This window comes from Phascolarctos cinereus, unplaced genomic scaffold (assembly GCF_003287225.1).
Source record: "Phascolarctos cinereus isolate Bilbo 61053 unplaced genomic scaffold, phaCin_HiC Scaffold_5;HRSCAF=322, whole genome shotgun sequence".
Taxonomy (NCBI): domain Eukaryota; kingdom Metazoa; phylum Chordata; class Mammalia; order Diprotodontia; family Phascolarctidae; genus Phascolarctos; species Phascolarctos cinereus.
This window is the reverse complement of record NW_027555958.1, coordinates 59,814,438-59,828,108: the sequence shown is the minus strand read 5'-3', so window position 1 is coordinate 59,828,108 and position 13,671 is coordinate 59,814,438. Positions and strand designations below refer to the sequence as shown.

Below are 13,671 nucleotides of genomic sequence, written 5' to 3'. Positions count from 1 at the left end.
GGCACATTCCAGGCCCCACTTTCACACATACACACACTTAGGGCAGCTAGGTGGAACAGTGGATAGAGTGCCACGTCTGGAGACAGGAAGACTCATGTTCCTGAGTTCAACTCTGTCTTCAGACACTTACTAGCTATGTAAGCTTGGGCAAGTCACTTAAACCTGTTTGCCTCAGTTTTCTCATTTGTAAAATGAGCTGGAGAAGGAAATGGCAAATTACTCTAGTATCTTTGCCAAGAAAACCCCAAATGGGATCATGAAGAGTTGAACACAACTGAAAACGACTGTACAACAAACACCTATGTCATGTAGTCAAGACAAGTAATATGCCAGCTTACAGATGAGAAAATTGGTGCTTAAAGTTGCAAACTGTCTTTCAGTGCCAAGCCCACTATCCCAGACTAACTGTATTGAAGCATGGCATAATACAATTTGTTACTCAAGCTGATTAATTCTGTATGTCATCATTTCCAGTGTCCTTTGAAATGGAAACCAGACATTTACTTGTATTCTGTAGACTCCAGGGAGACAGGTTTTAGAAACAGCCTTAAAATAAAATAGTGGTAAAGTAGTAGATAAATTTGTTGAAATGCCCTGATCATCCAACCAGAGGAGTTAAGGCCCAAGGGTTACATGTGGCTTAACACTCCCGAGTGCAGCCCAAATCAGATTAAAATACAATTGGGAAATATTGAACAATGGAATAAAAATACAATAAAACATGGTTTCCTAAGTCAATATGCAGCCTGCAGAGATTCTTTTAGACAGTTCAGCGGCCCCATTTCTGAGTTCAGCTCCAATGCTCAATACTACCAGACTTTTCCAGACAGAAATTAGTGGTTAAGGTTCTTAAAGAAATAAGGTTGTGGAGCCTTTGGGAGCTCTGGGATGCTACTTGCAATTCTTCCCTTGAATTTTATCTTCTATGCACTGAGCACACTCTGCACTGAAATCCATAATTTCTTTCAAAAGTTTCCAAATTTAAAAAGAAACATAAATGATTGTACTGTATAAGGCAACTGGAATCAATATGTGTACTGTTTTTACCTTTCAGTATCACCTTCGAATTTTTTGTATAGGAGGAGGATGCAATCTTAGAATTAATCATTAAAACTGGGAAATAATTGAAAGATGAGGATTAGATTTTAAAACTTGACTGTGTGAAGGGTCATTTGTAAATGATAAATTCTAACATATAGCTATATAGTTAAATCCTGCACTATACCTTTAAAACTGGCAGTATTGGCACATTACCTGTGCCAAGAAGTAATCAAGTCTAACTTAAAATACAATTGCTGTTTGAATGTGAATTTCTGTTCTTTAATTTTGAAAAAGGCAGCACAATCTAGGTGGTATTAGCCTTTTGTACTGCCTTACTTACTTTTCCCAATGAATGTGCTTACTAAGAAATAAATGAAAATACAGCAGTACTTTTTCCAGGTACAGCCACTATTGTTTTTGCTTGTCTTCCTATGTTTCAGAGGAGGATTCAATTCTGGGGTCAGTGGGATCATATCCAGAAATAGCTATGATGTAAAAAAGGCATCAAAGCTTATTTTAAAGTAGATTGGTGTACGGGAGGTGTGATAAAGAGTCCCAGGCTTGAATTTAAAAGATCTAACACCAAGTCCCAATTCTTTCACTGCATGTGCTTAGTAGGTCAAGTCATTTAACCTCTTTCTTCATCTATAAAATAGGGATAGTAATACTCACATGAAGGTATTTTGAAAACTGCTTTGTTTAAAAACTGCCTAAGAAAAAAGTTGCAGTTCCTTTAAGATATAAAACCTGAACCTGTAAGATAAAAATGAGCTACCTCATCCTTCTGTCATCAAAATTCAATCCTAATAAGAAGCTTAAATAGTAGTAGATTGGTGGTATTATCTAGTATCCCTCAAGATAATTTCAGAAGAGTAGCTGAAGAGCAAAATCACATCTAAAAATGTTTTTTAAAGGATAGTTAGGCTCAACATACAGCATCCTTTACACATGTCAAATGATACAAACCACTGCCCATCATGTGCCCAGGAAAATCACCGCATCAGAGGCTATCATAAGAATTTATTAAACATCTCCTGTGTACCAGTCATTAGGGATACAAGGACAAAAATGACATACTTCCTGCCCTCAAGGGGTCTACAGTCTATATAAGACATATGGGGAGTGGACTTGGAAATCAAAAAAACCTGGGTTTGAATCCTGGTTCTAACATTAACTAGGTGTGTGATCTGGCCTCAATTTCCTCTCCTACAAAATAAGGAAAATATGTTACTACTTAGTTTAGAAAGTTTATTGTAAAGGAAAGCACTTTTGTAAACTTATGTAAGGACTTATGTAAACGTGACCTACTATAGTACACTTGCTTCAACTTCTTAGAATCATTTCTGGTGAACAAGAGTGCAAATACCACAGAATTTATGATTTATTATGCATAATCTACTTGCTTAGACTGTTAAAATACACGGAGAAACCTATGGAAAACTTAGCTATGTATGCTAAAGTTCCTATTAATCAACATTATTAAAGTGCCTCTTACATACCATTTATATCTCCATTGGGTGCATAAATTAGTAAATTCCTTCCTCGAGGGGCAGTGATCAATTCAGGAAACAGATAATGGAAACAGAATGGGATTTGGAGTCAGACAACCAGGGTTCTAATCCCAGTTTTGCCGCTACATGGTCATATGACCTCTGCCAAATCCCTTGGACTAATTCTCAGTCTCCTTATGCGTAACACAAGAACAATAAGATCTGTACTGCCTACCTCACAGGACTGTTAGAGAATACAATAAGATATCTCCCAAAGTGTTTTGTAATTGTAAGGTGCTATTAAGTGTAAGCTGTCATTATAATGATCATTACTATGAATATTAATAGCGAGGGGCTAGGAAAAAATGAGAAACTTCTTTAAGCTCAACGAGAGAATACATTCCCAGGAATACACAGATAACACAGAAGAATCCAATATCACACACTGGATTTCAATCATTAACTTCCTTAATTTTCATAAGATGATTTTATTCTTAATATAAAAATCAGTTTAGCAGAATTTCCCAAGTATTGATATACATTGTTCACAACCAGCACATAAAAGTGAAGTTTCACACAAAAAGAATTTTTCAATGATTCCTTCAACTGTTTTTTCAATTCTAATATTATTAAACTAAATACAGTAATAATTTAATACATCATGGTTAAATACACACAAAACTTACATATCCTGAGCTACAACAGTAGCATCTACAGTCACATGTGTGTAGATGCTGGCAGATAAAGAACAAAGTAAGTTCTTAAAACAAATTTTAAAGTACTGACATTTTTACGAAAATTTAGAGTGCATGCATTTGTTATCTCTTTAAGTGTATCAGAATTTAAATCCTTTCTGTGCAGATCAGTTCTCCTAAAACTCAAACAATTAGTCTAGTAGGCCCAACAGGCTTTTAATCAGAACCAAAAAAAGCTCTCAAAGTATCTTAAGTTTTCATGTGGAACTTTGAAAGGAAACAGGAACTTTCACTAAGAAAAAAAAATTGCTTTCAATATCCAGTGAAAGAAATGAAAACAAATTATTTCTTTTAAGAAATCTAATCTTATGCAAAAGAATATGGAATTCCTTTCCCTTTTTCTTTAAGAGAAACTGACAACACTTTAAGAATATAACCCAGCACAGAGCATGGAAAAGTTTCCTGTGGCAATCCTAAAATCATAATATGTCTGAGAGATTTAAAGTAGCCAGGAAATTTATTTTATGAATCACAAAACCAAAAAGGCTAATATTTAGATTTCACATATCAAACTGCTATAATATAAAACTTCAGTGGCAAAAATGAGACCAGAACATAAATACTACTTAAATTGTCTTTACCATCTCAAAAAGACAAGATGATCTGTATGGTTTGCAGGGTATTTTAGCTTCTTCCATGCCGTCATTAAAACAAATGTTCAATTTCAAGTACAACAAAGAAAGGCGGGCAATTCAATACCTAAATATCACTTTTAGAATCCACAAAGTCAAAGTAAAGGCAGCAATGAAGAGTTGCTCCATTTCCCATTTATAGCGTCAACTGGATAAAAGTAATAAGATAATTGTAAGAAGTACTTAACTTATATCAGGACCTTTCACTTTTGGCAAAGTGAAAAACATGTAGTTCTAGTACACACACACTAGTCCTAAAAGACAGGGGAACTTCGGAGAACATAAAAAGATGTCAGGATCCATAGTTAGCTTCATCAAATGCTTTTCTAGCTCGTTTCAGTTCTTCATTCATAGTAAGCAAGTCTTTAACTCTGGCAAACTTTCTTGGGTCCTTTCGAATCAAGAAGACAATATCTTCAACCTGGACTCGACCTTGTCGTCCAATAGACATTGCTTTGTGAGTCTACCATGAAGAAATGAAGAAACACAATGATTCAATTATTTGAAAAATTTTCCCTTAAGTCATCATTCCATCTTTCCCATCTATTTCCCACAATCAAGGCAGAACAACTTACTTCTAAAAAAGAGAGATCATTTTAAAAACTTTTTTTTAAAGGCAATTGGGGTTAAGTGACTTGCCCAAGGTCACACAGCTAGTAAGTGTCAAGTGTTAGGTCTGAGGCTGGATTTGAACTCAGGTCCTCCTGACTTCAGGGCCAGTGCTCTATCCACTGCGCCACCTAGCCGCCCCTATTTTAAAAACTTTGTCCAAATGTTGTTTCCTAGATTGTTAGGATATCACATCAGCACTATCAATCCATAATATAGTGGATAAGAGAAAAAGCTGTCTCCTTGGGGGCTGTTCAGCATCCATTTTTTTTAATGGTACTTCACTTGTTCTCTCCAGATAAGCTCTTTTCTCCTTCCTTCCTAAATTCTATTTTATATTTTTCACCCTCCATATCCCACCCAGTTGTTGCAAGTTCCCGTTCTTTTTTTTTTGGGGGGGGGGAATGTAGTTTTTAATTTCTAAAAAAAGGAAGGAAGTAGATTGAGTACCTTTATGTCTCTTTGATATTTGAGCTAACGGAAAAAAAAAACACGTAGTGGTATGCAAACGTAAGCACAGCTTTCCCACTTTCACCAATCATTTAAGGAGGAAATGGACCACTTTAGTCTAGACTATTTTTTAAGCTCTGTGCTTTCTGAATATTGTCCTTCACTCATGGCGTCGTAGAAAGAGTACTGGACATCACTTCAACGGGAAATCTGGGTTCAAATCCTGTGTCTGACAGTGGTTGTGTGACTGTGGCCAAGCCACTTAACCAAAACCTGTTTCCTTATCTGTAAAATGGGAATGTTCGTAGTATCTGCAACGTTGTTTATGAGGCTCAAATGAGAAAAGAAATAAAGCATTTTAAAAACCTTAAAGAACTATATGTCATGTATTATTAATACTTGTATACATGTATTATTTATACAGTAACCTGTGTAAACAGGCTAACGTGTGAATAAAATGAGATAATGTATATGAAATTGCTTTACAGGCTTCTATCATAAGGTGTTAAAAGTATCTAATTTATAAATAAAATTCCTCTCATGTTTATGAAGCACTTTCTTCACAATAATTTTGTGAAGCAGATAACACTAATACCACTATGCCCACTGCATAGATGAGAAAACCAAGGTACAGATAAATTAAATGACTTGCCCAATGTCATACAGTTAGTGTCAAAAAATGGGATTTGAGCCCATGACTTTTGACTTTAAATGCTTTTAAAATTTTGTCACGCTGTCTCTGATAAACCAATGGAATAGGGATTCTAAACCTGGGGTCCAGGGATCCCCAAGGAGATTTATGGAGAAACTTCAGGGAATCTATGAACTTGGAAAGGTAAAAAAAAAACTGCATCTTTAGTTTCACTACCCTTTAATTACAATTTAGCATTTCCTTCACTTATTTTAAAACATGATTCTGAGAAGAGGCACATAGGCTTCACCAGGAAAGGGGAAAGGTAAAGAAGGTTCTGGGAATGAGCATCAGGTGTTTCAAGATGGCTAGTTCAAAGAACAGTAACACAGGTGCCAAAAGTAAGAACAGCTTTTAGCTCTGTTCTATCACATTTACTGGCTAGATGTACACAATTCTCTAAACTAAAAGAAAACTTGTCAGAAGTTCCTTAGATTACACTCCTTTCTTTAATGCTTTATAGCAACTTGCAGCAGCAGCCCTTCAAAAATTTCTATTGTATGGACAGTTTTAGTCCCATTTAAAACCAAACATTTCGGGTCGGTTTTTCAAATAATTAGCTAATCAACTATTAAAAACACCTTACCATTTCAGTGATGAATTCTATGACAAGGTCTTCCAGAATATCCACTGACTCAGTGTAAGGATTTTGGTCATCACCAAAGCCATACATCATACACCTTACTGTGAAAAAGTAAAGCATCAATAACTTTATTTGAATACATACAGCCTTTTACTAGAGTACGTAGGCACTCTTCAAACAAACTGCCTTCCAAGTTCCATATCACGTAATTATTAATATAACCGCACAGGATTTATAGTTGGAACAGACCTTCAAAACCATCTAGTTCAATCCTCATTTACAGATGAGGAGACTGAGACCAAGAGAAGTTAAGTGACCAACCCAAGTAAGTGGGAGAGCTAGGATTCAAATCCAGTAGTTTCCTCTGTACTGCTGTACCTTCTCTCAATAAACACAGGACACAGTTTTCCTAAAATATATTTTAGGTTCCTCTACAGATATCTCTCTGTGGTGTGGAAGTGATTCCAAGTTTTCATAGGCTAAGCCAGCAAAATACAAGCTTTGGTAAGCTTTCATTGTGTTGAGAAGGCTACAAGTATGGTTCCAGCCACAGACTGTTTATTTTCTGAGGACCAGCCTGGGTAAGTATGGAGAGGCTCTTCAATGGTAAGGTTTGGCTATGAATTTTTTAGTCACAACAAAGAAAAGTTTTAAATGGCCCCCAGTTCTAAAAAAGCCCTTTCTGATTCTTCAGTGACAGCAACAGAAAGTCAGAAAAAAAGGCAGGGGGTGCCAAGAATCAAATCTTTACACCATCTACAAACATTAACTTCTTTTCTGGTACTCAAGCATGAGATCACTGTCCAGCGAACAAGTTGAAATAGCACAAAAAGAAGCTGTAGGAGAGGTAAATACAGGAAATGGTAGTCAATGTTATAGAGTGTCCAAAAGCAACACAAAATATCATTTCATGGGATACTTGATTATCATGCACTGCAAATTAGATTAGCTTATACGGGTGGCTTCAATGTGAAGATGGGCATAGGAGAAGATAATGAAAAGAATGTTGGAAAACATTTCAAGAGTGAAAAATAAGTATGGTCAAGGGTTGGTCAAAACCTACACTGAAGACCTATGCTAACATATCTTGAATATTTGCTTTAGGAAGAGAGTCAGACAATCATAGAAATGGTGAGCACCAAAATTTTTTTTAAAAAACCAATAATTTTTGTTATGCTAATAGAGAGAAAAAAGCTGGCTACCAACATGGGAAAAATTTCCAACTCCGCTCTCTACATAGAATCACCATTCTACTTGTTTGAGGGGCAAAATAATCACAGATCAGAAGAATAAAATGATATGGCGGGAAATTGAGGGCAATTCCAACCTGATCTTTCAAAGTGTGCTATTGATGCTATAAAGTAGTTAAATGAATAGAAGTGTACCATCACTATCATCATTTCCTGAGCAAATTTAACTAACGTTTAAGACAACTGCCACAGGAATAGCAAAGGAGCCTAGAACCTGTCACATCCTGCAATAATATGATCTCGTTACATAGAGCAGCCAAAGGCAGCATGGATTTATAATAGAAGCTTGTTTGTAAGATTCCACAGAAGATGGTAGGAGATTATGAGCAATACTGTCTCATAAAACAGTGAGAAATAGTGGGGAGAAAAATATGTAAAGTCTAGGCCAGATCATCTTTTTTTTTGTTCTTTTTTTGCTTTTTGGTGAGGCAATTGTCAACTGTCCGAGGCCAGATTTGAACTCTGGTCCTCCTGCCTCCAAGGCCAGAGCTCTATCCACTATACCACCTAGCTGCCCCAAGGTCAGACCATTTTAAAAGAATCTGTGGATGAAACTGGAAGGTCAACAAATAAGAAGACAAAATTAACTCCGCAAAAATTTCTAAAACAAATTCTTTCTCCCATCAATGACAGCAGAGCCACCACAAGTAGACTAAAGCCTCTACCACAAAGAAGTAGAAACAGCACAAACAAAACAAAAAAAGCAGCTAAACTCCATCAAACAGGCACAAAGGAGTTCTATGGTGTAAACGACACAATTCCAAGGGCAAAGAGAGATCAATTCCCAAGATATCTTAAAGGTAAAAAACTATCATCAAACCCTTGGAAGAACTCTTGGAACTAATAACCAAAACAGAAACTCAAGAAAATACCCCTAACTACTGAGCCAGACACCTACTTTCCCATCTCTACACAGTCTTGACAATAATAATCTACACATATATTGAGGAGATCCTTGAAGAAGGTATAATTAAGGAACAGGCTTTTGCAGCAGATCATCTCTTTCCAATAAAAAAACTGATAGGTTAGTGGCATCAAATTTAATTCCCTACAGGCATATTGACTTAGAAACCACAAATTAATATTATCTATGTTACACTGTACTCTTAATTTATTTTGTTAAATGTTTTCCAATTAGATTTTAATCTAGCTGAAACTTGGGGAGGGCAGCAAGTTTGACACTGCTGATGTAAAGAATAAAAGAACTTATTGTGCTTGTTTGTCGACTATTTCAAAGCATCTGATTCAGCAAAGCAAAATGCTCCCTTAAAGATTTTCCCAAAGAAGTGTCCCCTACTCATGTCAAAATTGAACAAAACTGCTCAAAAGGTATAACAAAGATCACTTTGTTTGACAAACCTTTGGTTATAAATGTTAAGTGAGACATATGCTCACCAAGATATTTGCGAGCATCAGGATCCAAATAAAAGAGGGATTCTTCTTGAGGAAGGTTTACTGGAGGTTATATAAACAAGAATTACACAGAATGATGTATAGGTAGGCTGCAATCTTCACCTTTGGAGGGAGTACCTACATTTTAGACAGCCACTGATGGACTGAAGACGTATTTTAAGTTTGTGCCCATTTACATTTTGTGGTTTGTCATCCATATTAAGACAGAACAGTGTCTAATCTGTTTTTAAACAATATAAAGAAACAGATTTTGTTTAATTTCTGTGTAATTGGTTTCAAGTATTATACAGGCAAATAAAGGGGAACCTAAAGACATTTCTATATCTTCTCTGCTGACATTTAAACAGGGGTGGGGAACCTGAGGCCTCAAGGCCACATGTGGCCCTCTCGGTCCTCAAGTGCAGCCCTTTGACCGAATCCAAACTTCACAGAACAAATCCCCTTAATAAAAGGATTTATTTTGTAAAAGTTGAACTCAGTCAAAAGGCCGAACCCAAGGACCTAGAAGAACATGTGGCCTCAAGGCTGAAGGTTCCCCACCCCTAGCACAGACCCTGCTGCTGCCTGGAATTTTCCCCTTTATTCTTTCTCAGTCTGACACCTTTCCCAATGTGTGCCTTTCCTGGCTATCTTCACACTGTCCCATAGCAGGCATGAAGGTCAAGGTAGGGGAAAGGTATGTTCCTGACATCCAAAGCTTGAATTCTAAATGCTTTCTCATAGAAGTGTTATTATCAATGATGGTTAAGTTGCCATCACTGAGGTACATTATGGGCAAGACAACTTATGATTTTGTTGTGGTTGAATTATAAACCTTCTACAATTAATAACATAATTGAGAGTTGCTATAGCTGAAAAAATTAATCACCCTGTAGATAATCTGGTGATAAGCTTCTCCAAACTTAACTGAGCTAGTCTTTAAATAACAGACATACAATCTATTTTCAGACCTGCACATAAAGGCTTTGTAGCTTGCTAGGACCTGCCAGAGCTTACAGTCCACTGGCATAGCTTTCAAGAAGTGAGGTCACCACAATACAATAATGTAGCATCACAGCAAGATATTAGTGGAGTACATTATAGGTCAAATAGGCTTTTATAGATGGCTTGAGACCTATAAATCACTATTTACAGCATAACTTCTAAGATGCTTTTTGTTCCCAGCAACAAACAAATTAGTACCTTTAAAACACAACCCATTTTTAATTTAGGGAATGCCTATATATGTTGCAATCCATAATCAAAATACTAAACATAATACTTACATTCTTTAGAGAAAAGTCTTTTCCTTTTACCCTGTCCACCATCTGCTCCTCCTCCCACATCTTCATTATCTTCCTCAAACTAGAAGAATTGAAAGAATTGAGATAGAGAAGACTTTTTAGTGTTTAATAAAAACTTACTTTCAAAATGAACTAAAATTGGAAGGCACCTAAAAGGTCACCTACGCAATAATCATTTCTGTATCCATACAGAAATCTCTTTACAACCCAGAACCCTAAAATGTTGGAACTAAAATGGATCTTAATTAGGTGAACAAATGATTTATCCAGCTGCTGCTTGAACACTGAGTGAAGATTAGAATGTAACAAGGCTATTTGTTTTCCTGTTGAATAGTTAAAAGTATTTTGCAATAATAAAGAAAAAATGATGTACATATAATGCTATACAAAGAGCTAAAACATATATGCTTTATATGCATTAGCTAATGTGGGGAGATGAAGGATTTGGACCTGTGACTTCATCTGTGCAAGTAATTCTTGATGTAGAGACTTATTACTAAAGTAAGTCAGCAACTTATCTCATGTAACTTATTAAATAGAGAATTGGCTGGGGCATTGAGAGATTAAATGACTTGCCCATGGTCACAGCCAATATGTAGTCTTCCTGACTCCAAGGCCATGTACTTTTGAAAAAAAAATTTTTAACATGTCTCTTAACTTTTGAGTGCCTTTCAAATATCTGAAAAGAGCTATCAATGTCTTTCCTTAGTTTTCCCTAAGCAAAGCATACTAACTTCTTTTAACCTTTCCTTTCCTGGCAGTGATATACTGAAAAGTACAATGGGCTTGGGAACCAGAAAACTCAGGTTTGAATCCAGCTCTGCCATTTACTGTGTGATCTTAAGCAAGCCTTTCTTTCATTCCTAAAATAAGGGTACCAGATGATATCTAATTTTATGCTTCCAAACCTCTCACTATTCTTATCTCTTTCATCTAGATGAATTCCCATCTGTTCATGTCCCTCTTAAAATAATGTGGTTGGAACTATGATATTCTAGCACGAATATCATTTTCTGTCGCCTAGATAAATTTCATGCAATCTTATATGTCAATCAGTCCTCAGAAATCACCAAGTGAGTTCAAGTCCAATACTTTAATTTTGTAAAGGATGAAACTGAGACCTTGATATGTTAAGTGAATCTTTCAAGGCCATAGAGACAGAAAGACATTTAGTGTCATCTCCGAATAATGCATATACACAGAGGCTTTTTAAGATTACACGGCTTTTTTTCTTCACAACGATCCCGTCCAAGAGTTATCAAGCAGCAAATACTTATCATATGGCCTAATAAGTGCTAGGAGCTGTGCTTGATGCTGCAGATATGAATGCAAAAATGAAATGGTCTCTACTCTCACGTAATTTAGGTTCTATGGGGGACAGAGAACTTTTACATATATTCAAAATATAGAAAAAAATGCAGACCACTAGCAGAGGATCAAGAAAAGCTTTAATTAGGAGGTGGTTGTTTAAGAAAAGTAAGAAGCGTTTAAGTATCATTTGCCCCATTATGTATAGAAGGAAATGAAGCCCATCGGAGTTAAAAGAGACTTGTTCAAAATCACAATAACGGGACAGTGCTTTTTCGACGACACTAAAATTAAAAGTATCGAGGCTTTCGGCTGCCTCGTGCTAGATTTGTAGGGAATGTTCTGCAGACATCCCTGACTGCTTGCGGCATTTCGAGGTGTCCGTCCCTCGTCCCCATGCACCCATTTCTACTCTCCCCAGACAAAACCGGAGACAGAAGGGGTAACGTGGAAACCGGGTGGAGAGAGGGCGGGCAGGACAGGGCGCAAGCCCGCGGGGCTCCCCGGCCTTGGGCCTCACAACGCTCCCGCCCGCACACACTTCCAGCCGGGGGCTGCTATTCGCTCCTACAAGGAAGACAGAAGGTGAGGAATGGAGGCCGGGGAGGAGTGGGCGGCTCACTCACAGTGGGATCCTCCTCCTCATCAGCCATCCCGTCCCCGACTCCAACCGTCAAAGATTCCGCTCTTCAGGGAGGTCCCAGGACCAAGCTTCCGTTTCCCTACTTCCGCTCCCTCACTTCCTGCCACGCCCCACGTCTGAACTAAATCATCTGGTCGAACTGCGCAGCCGCGCCTCCCTGGTCCGGGAAGGCGAGCGCCCAGCGGAAGTAGGGAGCAGTGCTCGATACGCACGCGCACGGCATGCCTGGGTTTCTGATTCGTCAGAGGCGAATGGGGAGGAGCGTAGGCTTGTGACCCCCAGTGATTTGGGAAAAATGAGTCAATCAATCGGTCAATCGTTGATTAAGCCCTACTCTGCTAAGGGGTTGGGGTTTGGGGCTGCAAATATAAAAGTAAGAGAATCCCAGCTTTACAGAGTTTAGTGACACGCAGCAGGAAATCTAGAGGAAGGGTCCACTGAGACATTCTTGGAAGCCACCTGTCAATACACACAAAGTGGGAAATGACCTCCAGGGGGGTCATTGGATAGTGGAAAAATCCCTGGACTTGGGTTCCAGCCTAATAATGAGTGTATGGGAAGCTCAGAAAGTTCTAGCACCTCTGGTGTGAGGGCTTGCCTAGCCCTTTTCAGAGCTGTTCATCTGTCTTTGCGGTCCACTTTTCACCCAACTCACCTTTGGCTTCAAGAAGCTGTAGTATGAGCAGCACCTGTTTAGGGTAACTGACAGGACTCAAATCCCTCAGTGAGTTAGGGGAAGTTCTGCTCCAAGCATGTGAAGACTTATCCTGGTGAAATGGGCCGATAAGAATAATAAATAATAATAAATAATAAATAAATAATAAATAATAATAAAATATCAGGAAGGCGGCTGAAGCAGATGCTGCGGAGCACTTAGAGTTTGGTTAGACATCGAAGATGCCAAAGTCATCCACTGCATCCCAGGCCATCACCAGTCATCCTGACTTTTGTGTTGCAACTGAACTTCGATGACTCTGGAACAGAGAGTGAGGCTGACAACTATGTGCAACTCTGCCTCACTTAAATCCAATCTACTCATAAGTCAAGACAGCACAAGCCAAGAAATAACCCCATGATGCTATTGGTCTTCTTGGAAAGGGAAGGATGAATAACAATAGCAGAGACTCACACAAATAACTATGAAACTGGCAAATGCAAATAAGAGTATTAGGAGTACCTGGAGAATTTTGAGGGGAGAGAAGTCACTTTCAGACTGAGAGATAAGGGCTACTACTGGAAAGTAGTTCATGCCAGTGATAGCTGTGTTTTCTGCAGCTTGAAAAAAATGAAAAGTAAAGACTTGTTTTGAGAAAGGTAATTTGGGGTTGGATTTTTTTTAATCTGACTCAGAGAAGATTTGTACAGGGGCTTCAACATCCCCATCAAGAAAGGTCCAATATGAACCTAGGGAAGTTCTTTAACACTTTGTCCTATCTAGGTAGTATAGTGCATAGAGTCAGATGGAAAGACCCAGTAGTCTTTAAGGTGCAGTGGCCAACAGATGGTAACATGTCTTTAATGCT

At 37.9% G+C, this 13,671-nt stretch overlaps 1 protein-coding gene across 1 annotated transcript; it reads right to left on the bottom strand.

Annotated features, from left to right (window-relative positions):
* Positions 1-2,999: 2,999 nt before the first annotated feature.
* On the bottom strand, positions 3,000-12,251 carry TAF13 (TATA-box binding protein associated factor 13). The gene is made up of 4 exons (XM_021000552.2): positions 12,132-12,251; positions 10,180-10,258; positions 6,255-6,352; positions 3,000-4,381 (listed from the first exon to the last, which is right to left on the bottom strand). Exons 1-4 carry the CDS (start codon positions 12,156-12,158, stop codon positions 4,211-4,213), a joined length of 375 nt encoding a protein of 124 aa, XP_020856211.1. The 5' UTR covers positions 12,159-12,251; the 3' UTR covers positions 3,000-4,210.
* Positions 12,252-13,671: the final 1,420 nt, after the last annotated feature.

What these genes read in the sequence shown, in the direction of transcription:
- TAF13 (XM_021000552.2), bottom strand. Translation starts at nt 12,158, where the DNA reads ATGGCTGATGAGGAGGAGGATCCCACT. An exon ending in ATGAGGAGGAGGATCCCACT is followed by an intron (nt 10,259 to 12,131) that starts GTGAGTGAGCCG and finishes CAATTCTTCTAG; the next exon opens with TTTGAGGAAGATAATGAAGA. An exon ending in AAGACTTTTCTCTAAAGAAT is followed by an intron (nt 6,353 to 10,179) that starts GTAAGTATTATG and finishes ACTTTTTCACAG; the next exon opens with TAAGGTGTATGATGTATGGC.